The sequence below is a fragment of the Toxotes jaculatrix genome, chromosome 7 (genome assembly GCF_017976425.1).
Source record: "Toxotes jaculatrix isolate fToxJac2 chromosome 7, fToxJac2.pri, whole genome shotgun sequence".
Lineage (NCBI taxonomy): Eukaryota > Metazoa > Chordata > Actinopteri > Toxotidae > Toxotes > Toxotes jaculatrix.
Genome location: NC_054400.1, coordinates 15778005 through 15789724, shown reverse-complemented (window position 1 = coordinate 15789724; position 11720 = coordinate 15778005). Strand labels below are relative to the sequence as shown.

Genomic DNA, 11720 nt, shown 5'->3' with positions numbered 1-11720 from the left:
AGTTAATGTTAAAGAGGAAAAACTGTGTTAATGAAATCTGAGCATTAAATGAATTTGCATTGGTTTTAAGTAGGTTTAGCTTCGGTTGCTCTTGTTCCTTCACCCACATGAAAATCTGTATGTCTCCGGGCCTTCAAAGGGACACAGCTTGGAGCAATTAGAGAGTAGAAAAAGCCCCTCAGTGCTCTCCAGCCAACAGACCCAGTGATGCCATTTCTTTCTCCAACCGCACTACAGACACAGAGCCATCTGTGGCCCTGTTACACAGAGTCCAAACCCAAAAAGTGGTACTTGTCACTGACATGATTGGAAAATGGAATTGGAAAGATGGCAGAAACACACTTTTTTAAGGAGAAGAATATTTATGACTGATGTGTTAAGAGTAAGCTGAAAGGGTAAGGACACTCATTTGAGGCTGGATAAAAGATGTTCCTGCAATCCCAGGAGAGGAGGATGATTGAATTAAGAAATATTTGTGACTTTTGTTAAACATACTGTTGTGTGCTTTCATCAGAGCTGTCCACTGTGTTTTCAGGCTAGCAAGCTAAGGGTTGTATGTAGGCAGAGATAGGCTGCTTCAGCAGGTCAGACTAGCCGTCTCCTGTGTCTCCTTCTGAGGTCTCTCTCCTTCCTCTCTCTCCCTGTCTTAACACCCTGTCTGTCTATCTCTTTCTCTCTCTTCCTCCCTCTCCCTCCTCAGGCTCTGCCATGCCATCCTACACATTCACACACACACACAAATGACACACACAGAGACACACACACACACATACACGCACCCTCCCTTCCCCTTCACTCCACTCCCTCGCTCTCCCTCAGCCGTTCCCCAGCTGGGAGAGGGTTAGTCAACTGGACGCCCATCCCGCTGATCTGCGGGAGCCCCGTGGGGAGTTACCATGGCAACCGTGGCCGATGAAGACAGGGAGTCGCCAGCAGGCCCGCATGGTTGTCATGGTAGTGGCTCTGGCTACGGAGGTGGGGGGTGCCAGAGGCCACACCTCCCTACTCCAAAACCAGGCAAGGCTGTGGTGTGTGTTTATGTGTGTGTCTGTCTGTGTGAATGTGTGTGTGTGTATAGGGAGCTGGCTGGCTGACAGCCTGCACACTGTACACGGAGCCAGACTGGTTACCAGGCAGGCTCTGCAACAGCACAGCCAAGACCGTGACTGCAGCCAAAAATGAACCAAACTGCTGCTCTGGAGACGTCTTCATGCAGGTGTAGGATTCAGGGATTAGAGGAATCTGTCACACTGTGTTCTGCATCACACCAAACCATGCTCAGCTTTTCTATTCTGTTTCACAGAACATGAGACACACTGCTGCTTTGCAAATATCCTCATGCAGATGTAGAAGGACGGATTAGCTAAATCTGTACTGTGTGCTGTGCTACATGAAACCACACTGCAAATTTCTGTTCTGTTCTATTCAATCATACAACACTAAGATATGTATTTTCCATTTCTCCAACATTTGCTGAGTTGTGTCAGTAGCTGTCAGTCTTCCTTTTCCTGAGCAGTGATTATACTGTCGAAGTTATAACAGTTACTTACAATAATTTATATTTAAAAGCTGTTGGAGGCATTTTTGACATTTTATTTGAATTACGTTTTATGTGTTTCCACTTAAATATTGATATGTGCTCTAACAGACCCAAGTGACACATGATGACAAGTCAATTGTGAGCTGAAATATGAGTTTAATTTTCATTCCCCACAAGAGCAGTGCAGAGGACATGTACACCAGACCAGTGGAATCTGAAGCCTTTGCGTTGGTTAATCTTGAGCTTTTGTATTATTGATGTTGAGAGTAGAACATTGTTGGTTTTCTTGTCTGTTTTGTGGGATGAACATGAAATCATCAGGCCGTCTTTGTGCTGAGTCAGAACCAAACACTGTCTTCTCTCTCCATCTCTCTGGGTAGGTGGGTGTGCTGTATGTGGTGTCACAACAGCCAGATCTAATGTTTCCAGGATGGATCCCAACCATAAAATGCTCAGCTCTCAACATGTTTCCCCTCCTGGGCAGGGAACGATCTCAGAGCCTCTCTCAAGAACATGGGCCTGGTTTCACTTAAGAACCACTGGTTGGGCAACACATGTACTTTTAGAGTCATGAATGTGCCTTTGTTCAATACTTTCCTCTGTTGCAAAATGAGTCTGTGGACGAGGATGAGCATTTCCCTAACATCTAATTCTCAGCTCTTACTGATTCATAGTTTGTCTCTCTGCTGCGGTGAATGAATGTTAATTCCTGACAGCCATGTTTGTGATGAGATGATGAATGACTTCTCAACTGTAAACTGTTCATACCTGTTCACATTAACTAGTGTCTCATAGAGAACAAGTTTATCTCATTTTCATTTTATTCAACTTTTTAAAATGCACCAGTGCAGCAGTGGAGAGCAACTAAGTAAATCTACTCAAGTAGTGTACCTGAACTCAAATTTTATGTACTTACTACATTTGACAGGCACAGTTACTAGTTAAGTCTCGAATTAAGATTTTGCATAAAAACCTATAAATACATAGTAAACCTATAAAAGAGAATACATGGTTAAAGATTAACCAGTGGTATCCAGCCCTTTTGGCTTGAGAACCTTTTCAAAAAAGCAGTGTCGAGCTGGGACTCCTTGTCACGTGTCTAAACTTCTCACATGGTTTTATTTAAATAACAATTAGAGGCTCAAAGATCAGATTTGTGTTGCAGAACTTTGCTTATTCTTCTTTCCCATGTCATTAATCATCTAATGAGTCTTTGGAGGACTCTGGGCCTGGAACTGTAAATAAAATAGTTAAAAAAAAAAAAAAAAAAGCAACACTTCGAGCTGCAACAGTAAAATGCTACTCATGTACTAATGTATATTATATATTATAAATGAACAATTTAGTAATGAACAAAATGTCAGTCACAGGACAACATTTTCAGGAATGAGTACTTTAAGATATTTTAAGTGTTGATAATATTTCTGTACATTTATTTATGTAAGATTTAAATGCAGGGCTTTTACTTTTAATGGAGTAATTTTACATTGTGATATTAGTACTTTTACTTGAGTAAAGAATCTGAGTGCTTGGATTTAAGTGCTCAAACACTCTCAAATGAAACAGCTGTTACTAGTGGGCAACTTAGTGACACACATCTCCATCTAGTGGACATGAGAACATACAGTGAATAAATTCTCAGGTAATTTAGGTAGAACTTCCCCTAGAAACATCCACATAGTTAAAAGCAGCTACACTGAACAGACAGAATTATTCTGTGTTGTTATTTTGAGTCCTGTTACTCCTTGTAACACACAGCACGTGCATCACTGTCTCTTGATCTAATGCAGCCTTTTAACCAGGAAGCTTTCTAAACCAGATGGATCTCTTAGGTTTTTGTTGATGTGGTTTTGGTAAACCCAAAAGAATGACCAGAGGAAGTTTGATGTCCGGGTCTTTTGCTAGCGGGACGTCAAGAGTGACCTGTAAGCAAAGAAACACAACTTTTAATACTGCTTTTAGCTTATACAGACCACATAGTACAAAAAAAATTAAACATGTTCAAATGAATCACTTAAGTTTACATTAATTCCATAATAATTCAATAAAAAACAAACATGCAAATACTACAATTTAAGTGAAATAAATCTCATTTACGTCTAGTTTCCCAATTTTCTTTGGACAGTACTTTGTCACTGAAAGCAATGACCTACACCTATCTGAGCAGACAACACTACAGAACAGGTTGGTTTGGTAACATGAAATTTGTTCTTAAACGTGTCCTCATTTGTGCAGACAAGCCATGAGGACTCACCCTCCTCCCCCTCTTTCATCCTCTGTCTCACACCGTCATATAGAGCCACTGCGTGGTGCTATTGTCACAGAAAGTCTTATATGGACTCAGTGTCCAAGCCAAGAGCATTTTTCAAAAAGGAAATTGATGACATCTTAAAATGGCCCTCAAGTCAAAAGGAGTTTCTCTCTGTGCATCAACTCACATCAGTTTAAAACTAAAACTAGGTCTCATGTTTGCTGAAAGGTATAAACATTTGCATTGCCTAATGCAGAGTTACATCAAGATGCAATTAATTGACAAACTGACAGTGAAATAATAAAAGTAGAAAAATATAAGTACCTTGAGTCTGTACTCGAGCTTCATCATGCAGCAGTTGAAGAAGGTCGGGGGGAGCTGTGGGGGGATGCTCAGAACTTTGGTTATAATCCTACTGGTCCCAGCTGGAACTGAGTCTCCAATCCCAAAGAGGATGTCATTTGTGTGCACTGTCCTCTTTGACTGAGCAACAAAGGTCTGCTTCTCACATAGGTAGAATTTGGGGGTTACTGTTCGTGCTGAGTCGTTGAGTACTTCGACAGAGACTCCCAGTGCCTCACCTATTTATATTTAAGAGAAAAACAAATCATGTTTCAGGTCATTAAAACCACTTAGCGCATATCAGGTCACTCTTAATGAAAACTGTTTACCTTGCTTCACTCCCATTTTTTCTGAGGTAACATTCATAGTAACCTTTCCAGAGCCAAAAAATGAAATCCTGGTCACACACTGTTGCTCCTAACAAATAAAGACATAAGCTGTCAGTGAGCCAAATTTCTGAAGATCCAGCTGACATCAGCTGCATAGCTGATTATTGCAATAATCGATTTTTATAGCTGATCATGAAAGTGCTTTTACAAATTTAACTGGACACAAGTGGAAACTGGAAAGTAAAAGAGAAAACTCATTCACCAGAAAATCATGTTCCGTACCTTAAGTCCGATGATTATCATTTCTGATTTGGAGGCAAAGGGAAAATCAGACTTGGTCAGGAAAGGGAACTCAGTCTTGGTTTTGTGGACAAGCCAGATCGACTGAGTCAGCTGTGCTCGCAAACTATATGTAATCTTGCCCCATTTCCCCTCATAAGATGAGGGCATGTCTCTGTAAGGAAATAATCCACATAAATAAGGGAAATTACTTCATTTCACCAGCTGATAAGGAGGAGTTTATGTTAAGTATATATTACATGTTACGTGTAAGGTGAGATTAGCAAACGCACATGTTGGGAATCACAAAGGTGAATGGATACACATTTCTCCCAGCGCCAATGATTTCTGAACCTTGGAAAGAGAAACATTTTTGTGTTAAATTTACATTCATCCTCTACAAAATAGAAATAGAAATACAAATACAAATAGAAAAACAAATACAAATACTAACCATCTCCTTTGCTTTTATCCTGAAGAATAATGTGTTCAAAATAAAAGTATTTCTTCTTATCGCTGTGAACCACTGTGGTTTGTCCTTGTTCACACCATGTTACCTCAGCTTTTCCTTTGGCTCTGACCAGAAAACACTGCACTTTGGTTTCCTTGCTGGTCACCACTATCACCCTTCCAGAGATAATGTCCCCAGGAGAGAAGGTGCCTCGTTCATTCACCTTGTTGTATTCCACCGAGAGATGCTTTACAGTCATGATAAGACGACATAAAATAACCTTCCCAAAGCTTGTGCAGTGAAAGTACAAGGAAGATCTGCCTTTAGTGCTGAATAAATCCTATAAATTTACAGCAAGCGGGTTTAAATGGATCCACAGCGCTACCAAAGTGAGGCCTTAAGCTGATGTACAAGGATGCCGGCAAGGCTTGCATATCCACTGTAGCAGCAGACTTCTTGAGAACCTGTATCTGTGTTACACATGATCATGTGATCAAGAGCTGCAGGTGTCACTTTCACCCAGGTAACTCAAGCCAGCAGCCTTGCTCACTAAACTAGGTTAAGTAAATTAAGACTGACATTGCGGATGCACTAAGACAAGTCAGTCTGTAAATTCATTGTTATTCCTCAGTGAAGTCTATTGAAAACAGTGTCTAAACCACTTAACAGCACTGCACAATGCACATACTTTACCAGTAACATTGGTTAAATTGTTAAAATTACAACATTCCTTCATATCTTTGTTCACTGACAGCAAAATATGTCAGTTATACAACATACATTATGAAACAAAGTGTAAACACAAGCTCAATATTGCTATTGACTCAGGTAACATGATATACTGTTAATGTAAATTAAGGGAATGATACAGAACTTTCAGATGGTAGGAATACAGTATTGATGACTCAAGCAGGCATTAAGGATCCTTAATGAGCCCACATTAAAGACATGCAGAGAATCGTTTAGAGCATATTTCCTTCCAGTATTGACATATTTATGCACCAGACAGTGTCCCGCTCTTTAGAGGATGGATCGCCATGCATAAAAGAATCACAACAGGTAGTTTTATTTCAGAAGTTCCTACTTCAAGAAATGACAAAGGTGGTCCAATGCTAACAGACTCAGGATAAGAACCTATTCCACAAATTTTTCACTCTTTTATATTGCAGCCATTTGCTAAAATCATTTAATTTTTTCCTCATTAATGTACACACAGCACCCCATATTGACAGAGAAACACAAAATTGTTGAAATTTTTGCAGATTTATTAAAAAAAGAAACACTGAAATATCACACAGCCATAAGTATTCAGACCCTTTGCTCAGTATTTAGTAGAAGCACCCTTTTGAGCTAATATAGCCATGAGTCTTTTTGGGAATGATGCAACAGGTTTTTCACAGCTGGATTTGGGGATCCTCTGCCATTTCTCCTTGCAGATGCTCTCCAGTTCTGTCAGGTTGGATGGTGAACGTTGGTGGACAGCCATTTTCAGGTCTCTCCAGAGATGCTCAATTGGGTTTAAGTCAGGGCTCTTCAAGAACAGTCACGGAGCTGTCCTGAAGCCACTCCTTCATTATTTTAGCTGTGTGCTGCCACCACGCTTCACTGTTGAGACTGTATTGGACAGGTGATGAGCTTAGAATTAAGACCAAAAAGTTCTATCTTGGTCTCATCAGACCAGAGAATCTTATTTCTCACCATCTTGGAGTCCTTCAGGTGGGTTTTGGCAAACTCCATGCAGGCTTTCATGTGTTTTGCACTGAGGAGAGGCTTCCATCGGGCCACTCTGCCATAAAGCCCCAACTGGTGGAGGGCTGCAGTGATGGTTGACTTTCTAGAACTTTCTCCCATCTCCCGACTGCATCTCTGGAGCTCAGCCACAGTGATCTTTGGGTTCTTCTTTACCTCTCTCACCAAGGCTCCTCTCCCCCGATTGCTCAGTTTGGCCGGACGGCCAGCTCTAGGAAGGGTTCTGGTCGTCCCCAACGTCTTCCATTTAAGGATTATGGAGGCCACTGTGCTCTTAGGAACCTTAAGTGCAGCAGAAATTTTTTTTGTAACCTTGGTCAGATCTGTGCCTTGCCACAATTCTGTCTCTGAGCTCTTCAGGCAGTTCCTTTGACCTCATGATTCTCATTTGCTCTGACATGCACTGTGAGCTGTAAGGTCTTATATAGACAGGTGTGTGGCCTTCCTAATCAAGTCCAATCAGTATAATCAAACACAGCTGGACTCTAATGAAGGTGTAGAACCATCTCAAGGATGATCAGAAGAAATGGACAGCACCCGAGTTAAATATATGATGGTCACAGCAAAGTGTCTAAATACTTATGGCCATGTGATATTTCAGTTTTTCTTTTTTAATAAATCTGCAAAAATTTCAACAATTTTGTGTTTCTCTGTCAATATGGGCTGTTGTATGTACATTCATGAGGAAAAATTGAACTTAAATGATTTTAGCAAATGGCTGCAATATAACAAAGAGTGAAAAATTTAAGGGGTCTGAATACTTTCCGTACCCACTGTACGTAACAGGTTTAAGGACAGGTATGCCTCATCATGACTGATCAGGTTGAACCTGGGCAGAGCTACAGAGAAGACAGGAAAATAAGGGACAGACAGAGCATCTGGAACATACAGCTGTAACAGGCAGGTACTTAGAATTCAGTGCTATTTTTTATCAGGGTGAGTAGTAGGGGGGTACATTGCGTATGCTCCATAGGGAGGTGGGGGATCCACAGATTGGGGTACTGCTTGTTGTGGTGCGGTGCGCTTAGTTGGTTGGTTTGGTTCCCCATATGGTTCAAATCCAAATGCCGCAGAAGCAGGTGGTTGTTTGACTACAGAAACCTCTGGAAGGACAACTATGGGGAGTTTGACCACTGGGTCCAAAGCACATTTGATGTCCAGATGGATCTGTAAAAAAAAAAAAAAAGAAAAAAAGGAAAAAAAAGTGGTGTTATTTTTCTTTAAATCTCCTGATAAACATTGATATTCATAATTGGAAAGTTTTTGCATCAATCTAGTTCAAGTCAATGGGGCTTGCTTATGTTTCTTACTGTTGCTTCTGTTGCTTTGTTTAATCACTAGAGGTCCCCTCTGGTTTACTGTAGGTTTTCTCTTTCCTGAGCTTGTTGAGTTCATTAGTGTTTGTAGTCTCTTCTTTTAATTATGCTGATATGTGCTCTGCCTTTTTATTAATTACTTCAGTTTCTTTTAGTATTCGTCCAGTTTTACAAACACACAATGAGGAAATTCTTTCACTGCCCTTTTGAATATATTATACCATGGCAAAGCAGAAGTACATATAATTTCCCTTTAAAGGTTCATTTTCATATCAGTTTTTGATTTTTATGCCACCAGTAACTGAAATATGAAACCTCATTTACTAACAAAAAGTACAAAATTAGACATTTTAAACAACTCAAACAGGAAACAAAAGAAACCAACCCGACAAGCTTCCCATCAGTGCCTGTTTTAATAAAACAGTTACCAAGCATATGAACAACAGAATAGATCAAAAAGAGGAAATGCAGGATTACCTTCCACAATCTATTGACCATAATACAGTGCACTTTACCTTCAGCCTGTACTCCAGCTTGATGATGGAGCAGTTCAAGATGGAGGGAGGTAGCGCTCTGGGGATGGGGATCACCTTGGTCACGGTCTCTTTGCTAGAGGATGCAACAGCCTCAGCCTTCTCCTTGTGGATGTCCTTTGTGCAAACTCTCCTGCGACCCTGGGCAAAGAAACTCCTCTTCTCGTACAGTATGAATTTGGGCTTCACCGAACGTTTTGAGTGGTTGCTGATTTCAACTGTGACTTCTAAGGCGTCACCTGTAAAATGAAGGAAGGAAAGATAGTTAATTTCCAACTGGTAGAATGACAGCTTGTTATTATTGTGTATTAGGACACTGTGACCATGGGGGGAGAGTTACTGCATAATACACATTAGATCAACCTGTGGCCAAAGGGCTAGACTGTCACAAAAAACATGGAAAAGATAGTACATTCAAAGTGTAACTCAGTACCAGACAGAAAAAGCAGCAGTGTTTCATCTCTGTCAGCTGTGACCTCTGTTGAAACCCGACAGTTATACTATGATGTACTGACAGACTCTGAAGTGCACTTCTACATCACACTGGCAGGTTGAAGAAACACTGGAGGTCAACAAAAAGTGTTGATTGATAGCTGTAACGAGAAGCATTCACTGTGAACCTACCAGTAGTCCACAGACAAGCTATGTTACTATCTGCCACGATCCAAAGTGAGCACTCGTGTACAGGTCCAGTCCATACAATATGCTCCCACTAAATCTGTAATGTCCTTTTCACACAGGTTTTGCCCTTTAACAGGAGGACTTTCATAGCATTCCCACAAACTGAAAAATGTGATTTGCGATAGTCAATACAGCCACAATCCCTCGCTACTGCTACAAACAGTGTGGCTGAGTTCTGTTAAGGTCCAGCTTCAGCTGTGCCTTCAAGTTCCCACCAAGTCCAGTGCACACTGACAATTTTTTGGGAGGGCTGGGCAGATGAATGCATCCACTCAGGGTGTGGCTAATGTTATCGGTAGCATGGTGGCTTAGATCATCAGTTTCCAGCAGGTTAGATCACGTATGATCAGATGAACAGATCACTGGAAAATCCTGCTGGTTACAACTTATTTCCCTTAACAATCTGTTCAGGACTTCTATGCCAGATGTTAGAGAAAGATTTCAACAGATGTACAATGTCATCTTCCTATTAAGATTTACATACAGCTGATTCATCAGTCACCAGTGTTAAGATGGAGAGGACAGCACAGGAAAAATGAGCTTCGTGTGAACTTCAAGAAACATCAAGAAATAAGGTTCTCTTCTACCAGCACTAAATCATTCTCATGACCCAGTCTACAGAGTGGTCTCTGGTAGAACAAAAGAATTTCCATGTGGCACTCAGTGGATTAGTCACACAGGTTTCCTGTCTTCAAATAAGCTGAGTGGGGCACTGGCGGGTTAGGGTGGAGCAAAATGTTACTAAACAAGAATTTGCCACTGATGTTTCCTTGATGGAATATGTCAGAAGTGGTACACATTGTTCACTCAGCCAAACTTAACATACCTGCTCTCCAAAAATAATTAAGACAAGCCTGTCCAGTTACTGAACAAAGAAAGCCAGTGAATAAAAATCCTCCATGTGCAGGATTACTCCACCTCACAAGATTACTACCTTGCATGTATCCCATCCGCTTGGTGTGAACATCCATTGAAACGGTTCCAGAGCCAAAAAGTTTGATGCTTTTATCCTTGCTGCCATACTGGGATTCCTAAAAGATGAATGCAAGTAGATAACTCTCCTCTGCTTAAACAACATTCATTACATGTTTAAATGATAGGATTTTTAAAGATTAAGGATTTCTTACCATAAGCCCGGGAAAATCCATGTCTGCTTTGGAGACGAATGTGAAGTGGGCTTTGGCCTTTTTTGTCAGTTTCATTGGCTGTTTAAGTTCTGCCCTCAACTTGTGAACAATTTTGCCTATGGAGTCTTTGAAAGATGATGGTAGTTTTCTGTGAAATACAGTAACAGAGGCTTGAAATAACCTGAAGAAAAATAAAACATCAATTTAAAATAAAGATTAAGTAAAGAATAGGCACCTGTCAGGAATCTTGAAGGAAAAAGGAAATACATGTCTTCCTTTACTAATGACTTCAGTACCTAGAAAGAAATTACTTATTTTAGGTTTTAAGCATATTATCTTTATATAGTATATTAAAAATGGCTTATCATCTAACAGTCTTTGCATTTGGTACAATGTATCACAAATCAATGACTGTATTATAATTTAATTTGTTACCATCTTGTCTTGCATCTCTCAAGATATGATGCTTGACACTATAGTATTTCTCATCAGCCCAGTAAACACGATGTTGATGTTGCCCGTAATATTCGTGCCAGCAAACCCGAGCTTTTCCTTTTGCCATAAAAATAATCGACTGGATTCTAGTTTCTTTAGAAACCTCCACAATGATTCTTCCATTAATGGTATCTCCATTTGTGAAGGTGTTTTTGCTGTTGATGGCATCATATTCGATTGAGAAATTTGTGATCGTCATCTTCCGCAGAGAAATACACTGTCCAAAATAAAAATCTCTTGTAAAACTAAGAGGAAACTCAAGCCTTGTGAACCACGAGCAGCTGCTCAGCACTGTTTATATCCTCTCTCAAGCATGCAAATCTAGCTAAACCCGTTTTTCTTGAGTCATACCTATGTACACACGGTGATTGGAAAAACCATTCAGCTGTGCTCTTGTACTCTCTCCTGACAACCAGGGCAGTAGGTGGAGCCTAATGCCTGTTAGTCTAGGTTTATGGCAGTCACATGTCAGTGTGTCACAAATGTTCCAATCATGTCAAACAAATTTCCATTCATTGTACATATTGCATGTGCTGTTTGACATAATGGGATTTTCGTGCAAAGAAAGTAACAGTTGAATTGAACTTTTAAAAGTGTGACAGTTAAGAACCAGAATATTCACAGTGA

The 11720-nt window shown here is 40.4% G+C and overlaps 2 protein-coding genes across 2 annotated transcripts; both read right to left on the bottom strand.

Annotated features, from left to right (window-relative positions):
* Positions 1–3002: 3002 nt before the first annotated feature.
* On the bottom strand, positions 3003–6444 carry LOC121184780 (arrestin domain-containing protein 3-like). Its single transcript, XM_041042650.1, has 6 exons — positions 5196–6444; positions 5035–5095; positions 4745–4916; positions 4463–4550; positions 4116–4372; positions 3003–3463 (listed from the first exon to the last, which is right to left on the bottom strand). The coding sequence occupies exons 1-6, from the start codon at positions 5449–5451 to the stop codon at positions 3335–3337; spliced, it is 963 nt and encodes a 320-aa protein (XP_040898584.1). The 5' UTR covers positions 5452–6444; the 3' UTR covers positions 3003–3334.
* Positions 6445–7373: 929 nt separating this feature from the next.
* LOC121184064 (arrestin domain-containing protein 3-like) lies at positions 7374–11354 on the bottom strand. Its single transcript, XM_041041434.1, has 6 exons — positions 11034–11354; positions 10834–10894; positions 10599–10746; positions 10406–10502; positions 8773–9029; positions 7374–8108 (listed from the first exon to the last, which is right to left on the bottom strand). The coding sequence occupies exons 1-6, from the start codon at positions 11290–11292 to the stop codon at positions 7863–7865; spliced, it is 1068 nt and encodes a 355-aa protein (XP_040897368.1). The 5' UTR covers positions 11293–11354; the 3' UTR covers positions 7374–7862.
* Positions 11355–11720: the final 366 nt, after the last annotated feature.

Bases quoted from the DNA above. Each gene is read 5' to 3' on its own strand.
- LOC121184780 (XM_041042650.1), bottom strand. From the start codon at position 5,451: ATGACTGTAAAGCATCTCTCGGTGGAATACAACAAGGTGAATGAACGA. The intron at 5,096-5,195 runs GTTAGTATTTGT...TCTCTTTCCAAG, and splicing joins GGATAAAAGCAAAGGAGATG to GTTCAGAAATCATTGGCGCT. The intron at 4,373-4,462 runs GTAAACAGTTTT...AAATATAAATAG, and splicing joins AAAAATGGGAGTGAAGCAAG to GTGAGGCACTGGGAGTCTCT.
- LOC121184064 (XM_041041434.1), bottom strand. From the start codon at position 11,292: ATGACGATCACAAATTTCTCAATCGAATATGATGCCATCAACAGCAAA. The intron at 10,895-11,033 runs GTAACAAATTAA...ATTTCTTTCTAG, and splicing joins GAGAGATGCAAGACAAGATG to GTACTGAAGTCATTAGTAAA. The intron at 9,030-10,405 runs GTAGTAATCTTG...TTCATTTTACAG, and splicing joins GCGGATGGGATACATGCAAG to GTGACGCCTTAGAAGTCACA.